The 7,607-nt window shown below is 40.9% G+C and overlaps 1 protein-coding gene across 1 annotated transcript; it reads left to right on the forward strand.

Moving 5' to 3' along the window:
- The first annotated feature begins 3,445 nt into the window (after positions 1–3,445).
- Positions 3,446–5,287, forward strand: LOC114682194 (periphilin-1-like). Its single transcript, XM_037199182.1, has one exon. The coding sequence runs from the start codon at positions 4,151–4,153 to the stop codon at positions 5,267–5,269; it is 1,119 nt and encodes a 372-aa protein (XP_037055077.1). The 5' UTR covers positions 3,446–4,150; the 3' UTR covers positions 5,270–5,287.
- The last annotated feature ends 2,320 nt before the right edge of the window (positions 5,288–7,607 follow it).

The following is a 7,607-nucleotide window of genomic DNA, read 5'->3' on the forward strand; positions in this document are numbered from 1 at the left end:
ACACTGACCACTTTGCTGTATATTTCATGGTGTTATTAGGAAGAGCATATGAGAATTTATATGGTAAAATGTGTTATAGTTTTTTTTTTTCCTTTCTTCTTGGTATTTCAAAGCCAAGCAAGGGTAAAGGGAACTGCAAGATAAAAACTTTCCTGGATAAAAGGAGATATTGGCATGTTTTTGTTTTGACCACTGCTTACCTAATAGGACCTTTTAGTTCTCCTCTATGGCTAATTAAAAAACAAAGGAAAATATTAGATGGCAGAATAAAGAATGGGGGTGTCAGCAGAACAGCCCGAACTTGAGCTTGGCATCAAAAGCACGCACATGTTTCCTATTGGCCCAGTAGATTACCAAAGGGAGCCAGGATTCAGTTTTCTAGCTAATATGTAACCCAAGAGGGATGCCAATCGATGAACGTGTTCTCAGCAGTCAGAGATTCTCTGGAAGACTATAAGATGAGGAAGCTTAAAGAGTTCACAATGTTTCAAAGAGTTCACAATGTTTTCAAACACAAGTTTGTTTTGTGCTCTATCTCCAGCCCAAGAGGTTGAAAGTTGATGTCCTAGAACAATGCAACAGAAGCTACATGCTTACACACCTCCCAAAATTTCCTGTGCACCAATAATTTGAACATTTGTCACGCAGTGGGCATTGAGGAGCAGCCATTCATAGCCAGTGATTTGGTGACAGTTGAGCGCAGGTTGTACCAATAACTCTTCCTATCTCTGACCCTGCAGAGGAGAAAGAGTCTCTCAAAAGACAATTAAGAAATCAAAGAGAAATTTGTATTCCCTTACTTTGCCAAGGTCCTTGAAGTGAACTGTAGCAGTAGCTGTGGGTTAGCAGGACAAACAGTGAACTGCATTCACTTAAAATTTTAGGTTTTTATTTTAATATTTTGCTTTGAAAATTAATATCTCATCATCAACAGCATCATCAGCATCATCAACATCATCATCATTGTGTATGTACTGTACGTGTGTAGATGAGAGGACAGTCTCTGGGAGTCAGTTCTCTACTTCCACCACTGGCCCAGGGATTGACCCTGAGTCCCCTCAAACTTGAGTAGCAGGTACCTCTACCCTATGTGTCATCTCGCTGACCTGGATAGATATTTTAATACTAGGTGATGCTAGGCTAAACTTTTCTTGTTTTTTTTTCTTAAACCTTTTTGTTATTGTTGTTGATACAGGGTCTCATATGCAGCTCAGGCTAGCCTCAAATTCACAGAGGGAAGCCCAGCTACCCTTCCCAAGTGCTTGGATTAAATGTATGCACCACCACGTCTGGCTACTTAGTATTTTTTATTGATTTATAAGAATTGCCCATGTTGGCCACACGATAGTGGCACATGCCTTTAATCCCAGCACTTGGGAGGCAGAGCCACGTGGATGGATCTCTGTGAGTTGAAGGCCAGCCTGGTTTACAGAGTGAGATCCAGGACAGGCAACAAAACTACACAAAGAAAAACTGTCTTGAAAAACCAAAAAAAAAAAAAAAATCACCTTTACAGAGTTACCTTCTGATTTTAGAAAGAACCGGTGTAGAATTAGATATCACTAGCTAGTGTTTTGTTTCAAACTTTCTCTGGCATGCTAGCCTTCATATTTGTAGGAGGGCATTGTGTGAATTCTCCATCCATTTATTCATTGATATAGCACTTTCTCTGACAGTAAGATCTAGGTAACAGAGTCTCTCTCTCTCTCTCTCTCTCTCTCTCTCTCTCTCTCTCTCTCTCTCTCTCTCTGTGTGTGTGTGTGTGTGTGTACTCATGCACATGTGCATGTGCTCATACATGTGTGCGTGAGACACTATGAATATATGGAAGTTAGAAGACAGAAGTATGTTCTTTCCTTATTGCCAGGTAGGTCCCGGGGATATAATTGAGGACATCGGGCCTGTTGGCAAGCACCTTCACCCTCTAAGACATGTCACCAGCTCCACTTCTGTCTTCCTTCTAATTTCAAACACACAGTTCACAGATGTGTTTTGTTCATCAGTTGATAAGATAGACCCAAAAGGAGACAAAATATTCGTCTTCCATTACACAATGTCTTGGAAGTGAATTCTTTTAATAAAATACTTATATTTATGTATGTGTTTGTGTCTTCTTCTTTGGGTGTGCAACTTGCATGTACAGGTGCCCTAGAAGGTGAAAACAAGGCATTGAATCTTCTGGAGTTGGAGTTACAGGGAGTTGTGAGCTGCCTAATATGGGTTCTGAGAAGCGAACCTGTGTCATCTGAGAACAAGTCCTCTTAACTGCTGAGCCATCTCTCTTGTCCCAGAGAGTGAATTCTTCACACCTGTTTTGCTTTCCTTTGCTTTGGTAGTAAAGTCATTAAGTGGCCTACCTGAGTCACATTTTTGTTTGTTTTGAAATAGAGTGCCCTGTAACCCAGACAGGGCTTGAACTCATGTAGCCAAGGATGATATTAAACTCCCGCTCCTGGTGCCTCACTCTCTCTGTACTACCACACACAGCTCTTAGTCAGATGACATAAATTTGCTGAGCTGCACTGGGCACTAGTGCTTAGAATACAAGGAGGCTTAAGACAGTCTTCTTGCACTCAAAGGACACAATTTCACACGAATGTAGCGTAGTATAGGAATACAGAAGAGAAGCATCTAAATAGAGTCTGTTGTAATACAGAAGGAAACTCTGTGCAAAGGTCCAGAGAAGATGACACCTAATCATGAGTTTAAAGGATGATTGAGTAGTAGTTCATCAAATATGCAAGAGGATGGGAATTTCCCAGAAGAAAAATAATTAACGCAAGTGAAGTCACATAGGTGAGAAACACCGTGTACAGAATAGGACACACAAGCTTAAGAGTTAGTGTCAAAGACTGGCAAGAGATGATATCATGCACATATGTAGTAGGCTACTTTAATGTTTTCAATACTGAAATTTATTAAAATATTAGGATTTTTGCTATTATATAAATTAATTTTAAAAATTCATTTTACATTTTTTCAAAAGGTTCAATAATATTTTACAAACTTCTATTTTAAGGTATTTTAATTTTTTCACTACTAAAATTTATTAGAATAATATGATTCTTTGCTATTCTAAACGTTAATTTTAAAAATTCATTTTACATTAGTTCAATATGTTAAGTAAATATATGCCTGTATTTTTTGCATTATATATTTTAAATATTTATTTATATCTTATTTAATTTTTAAATTTTTAGAAATGTAAATAAAATCACATCCTTTCCTTTCTAGTTTCCATCCCCTCCATATCCTCTCCTCCTGGATGCCTCTCCAATTTATGATCTCTTTTCCTTAATTATTGCATAAACACACACACACACACACACACACACACACACACAAATACAATCTTCCCAGTGTATTTAGTGTTGCTTGTATATGTACATGATTTTAGAGCTGACCATTTGATATTGGTAACCAGTTAAAAGGGTTATCCCTGGGGAAGACTAATTCTTTAGCCATCTATAGTTCTTTGTTTAGGGTGGAACCCTATGAGATTTCCCCCTTCAAGTTAGCATATTGATTGGTATTGCCATATTGTTGAAGTATCATGGGTGAAGCTTCCCTTTCATTTCTGGTTCCAACAATCTTTCCTCCTCTTCTTAATGATGCTCCCTGAGCCTTAGGTGCAGGAGTTGGTGTGTGGTGTGGTGTGTGTGTGTGTGTGTGTGTGTGTGTGTGTGTGTGTGTGTATCTTAGGGCTAGACACCCCACAATCACTTGTTCTCTGAAGCTGAGTGGTTGTGGTTTTCTGCAATGGTCTCTCTCTGTTGCAAAGAGAAGCTTTTTTTGGTGAGGGGTGAGAGCTACACTTTTTTGTAGTAAGTGGGATTCACTTAGGAATTGTACTGATTTAGTCAAGTGGTGGTACTGCATTCTCCTCTATGATGCATGAACTCATTAGCCCCAGCTAATTTCCGAGCTTTCAAGGACCAGGCATGATTTCCGTGCTGTTGAGTAGGCCTAAGTCTAATTAGAGAGCTGTTGGTGCGGTTTCAGCAGCATCGGTGGAACGTACGTGTTGGAGAGTTCTGATGACGAATTTTTAGACAATAACAGATTCTTGAGCTGAGCCATCAGTATGGTTGGAAATTGAAGGGAAGTACGCATTTCTGTTCGAAGTACAGTGGCTTCCACAAGAGTTGAGATGTGGTCAGAGGGATGGTGTGACTACAAGCGATTTCCAGGAAAACAAGCGCAGGGATGGTATGAGTACAAGCGACTTCCAAGAAAACAAGCACAGGGATGGTGTGACTACAAGAGACTTCCAAGAAAAGAAGCGCCTCCTTGGAGCCATCCCGGTGATGGCAACCATAGATTAATTAATGTGCCAAAGAGACCGCCTCTGGGAGACAAGAGATCATCTCTGCTAGCCAGACCCAACGAAGCAGGCTACGGTAGATACTACTGGCACGTTGATTGGCAAGAATGGGACGAGGGCCGCTGTTTTACTCAGGATCCAAGAAGAGCCCCACCCTACAAAAGAGGCCATTATGGCTACCGATGGTCAAGAGATGAGTATTCCACAAGCCAACAGCCTCAATACAGGGCCATGAGAAACGGCTTTAGAAGAAAACGTTTCTATTCTTCCCATTATTCAAGACAACGCTCTCCCCATAAACGGGGCACTGCTTTTATGAGAGAATCACGTGTGGGTGGGAAGGACTCCCTACACAGCAGATTTGGATCCAGTCTCAGCAGTAGAAGCAGGATGCGCTCCTTCCATCAGTCTCGACGTAGATGTAAAGAGAGAGCCATCCAGTTTTTGAAAACATCAAGAGATACTGTGCCCTCAAGTTCTTCATCCAAGGTGTTAAAAAGCCCCAGCCGGCTGACTGAGAAGGAACAGGCTGATGCTGCAAGCAAGAGGGCTAATGAAAATCCCAAGCAGTCAGAAGAAAATAACTTGGCTGAAATTTCGGAGTTTGAGACCGGATCCAAGGAACCATTTCGTATCAACCAGACAGAAGAACCCGAGTCAAACACAACAGCTGGCCCAGAATTGTGTGAAGACAGCCAGCTTAGCATTCGCTCAAAAGCGATCGCATCAAAAATCACTGAGATTGAGAAGGTTTACCGACAAGTCTGTGAAGTTTTCGGGATGGTGGTGGAAAGGCTGGTTGAAAAGGATCGTTCGTTAGAAAGATCTATACAGTTTGCAATGAAGCAGAGTTTGCATGAAATAGGTGAGCAACGTGTTGAAGAACTCAAGCATTTCATTATGGAGTATGATAATTCTACTCCAGATTTTGGAGACCCTTTTTAGGAGAATTAGGGCTCGGTTCAAAAATTGTGTAAAAGCTTCTAGATTTGTCCCTTTGGATTTTTAAAATCCTTACTATTTTGTGATGAAGAGAAATACTTTATGATAACTGACCACGTTGCTAGTATCAAATAAACATCTACAATATCTTTTAATGTCTCTTAATTAGAATGTTTTCCCTATGTGTAGAATCTTCTAATCCATCTTCATACATCTTCTCCCTCCCAAAAATAATGCTCAATTAACTTTTTAATGTTTGAAAAAGCAGTTCTGGAGAGCAGCTCTCTGTACTTAACTCATGTTCAATAGTCTTCCATGGTGTGCTGGTCTCAGGAGTTTAATTTGTAGTTAGCGATCATTCCAGGTTGCATCATAGGCATTGTTAGCATTTTGAGTTGAGTTTGTCTGCTGCCTGCTTTTCTTCTGCTTTGCAACCTTCGGGGATGTCAAAATATGTTGTCTTAAGGAAGTAGAACTTAGCTGTCTTGCAATATTTGCTTTGAGAATAATTCTTCTTTAGTATAGGAAAGAAGCACTTAAAACATCTCTAAAGGACACATTAAAACAAAACCTTCTTCTCAAGTCATTGAACTTAGTGTGTCTCTTCTATGAAGTGAGGCTCCTAATTGCTCTCTCTGATCAACATTGTAGATAAGACTGATAGGAGGGGTAACCTGAAATGTAAGATGCATTTTAACTTGAAATTTCTCAGAAACCCTTCTGGTGGCGATAATAAAAAAAAAAAAAAAATTAGACTATACAACAACCTGGAGTTTTGTTTTAGGCCTGTTCTTTATCAAAGAGGGTACTGACATGCTTGTGATAAATGACAGATTTGTCTGTTAATTTCTGTGATCTAAGTTCTGTAGACTTAGAGAATCTCCCTCTTCACAATGTTATCACAGAAAAAAAGGCAGAATAAGAATCCACCACAGGGATTGGACTCTAAAAAGGCAGTTCATGAGCTAAGAAACAAGGAAGACCCTAAGAGGGATGCATGGATCACCTTGGGAAGGGGAAACAGAGGATATCTACACGAGTAAACTGGGGATGGGGGTCAATCAGGGAGAGGAGATGGGCAATCAATACATGGTCAACCTGAGGGAGGGATAGAGTAGGAGAGTGATGAAAGAGATCTTGATAGAGGAAATTATTATGGGGCTAGGGAGAAACCTGGTGCTAGGGAAACTACTTGGAATAGTGTAGAAGGTGCCCGAACTGGCCTACCCTGGTAATCAGATCAGTGAATATCCAAACTGTCATCACAGAGACTTCATCCAGTAACTGATGGAAGCAGGTGCAGAGATCCACAATCAAGCACCAGGCAGAGCTCCAGGAGCCAGTTGAAGAGAGGGAATAGGTATTATTTGAGCAAGGGGGGGTCAAGATCATGATGGGGACATCTACAGAGACAACTGGACCAAGGTCGTGGAAACTCACAAACTTTAGACCAACAGCTGTGGAGCTTGCATGGGACTATACTACCCTCTTCATGTAGGAGAAAGTTGTTTAGTTTGGTCTCTTTGAGAGGCCCCTGGCAGTGGAGTCCGAATCTATCCCTGGTGCATGATCTGGATTTCTGGATCCCATTACCTGTGGTAGGACACCTTGCTCACCCTTGATGCATGGGGGAGGGGCTTGGTCCTGCCTCAACTGAATGTACCAGGCGTTGCTGTTCCCCCATGGAAGGACTAACCCTTTTGGAGGAGGGGATTGGGAGAGGGTTGGGGGGGGGGAAGAAGAGGGGAGATAGAAGGATCAGTGTTTGGTATGTAAAATGAATTAAAACATTTAAAAATAAAGCTAGTTTATGTACCTGGGAAAAGTTCTGGTCCCATTCCCAGAAGTTGGGAATGGGGGATTGGGTGGGGGACGGGAGAAGGGGTAGGAAGGGGAACAGAGGTTGGTATATAAAATGAAAAAAAAATTGTTAATGAAAAAATTGAAATAAAAAACCGTGGTAGAAGACAGCAAGGCCAGCAGAGCTCCCCTCACCTTGTAAGTGAGCCAGTGAATAAGCGAAGAGACAATTAGGACATTCCATTCACTTCTTAATCCTTCCAAGCATAGCACTGAGCAACAATTCACAATTTGTAACTATAGGTACATTAAAAATCACAGTTTTAATTGCTGCCCATTTCCATTACCTTTTTTTTGTTTTTGTTTTTGTTTTATTTTGTTTTTTTTTTTTTTTTTGAGTCAGGGTTTTACAGTCTAGACGTAGCTAGAAAAAAACCATATTGTAAACCAGACTGGCCTCAAACTGACAGAGATCCCCCTGCCTCTGCCTCCTGCATGCTGGGATTGAAGACATGTGCCACCATCCTCAGTATTCTGTTGG

The sequence above is a fragment of the Peromyscus leucopus genome, chromosome X (assembly GCF_004664715.2).
Source record: "Peromyscus leucopus breed LL Stock chromosome X, UCI_PerLeu_2.1, whole genome shotgun sequence".
NCBI lineage: Eukaryota > Metazoa > Chordata > Mammalia > Rodentia > Cricetidae > Peromyscus > Peromyscus leucopus.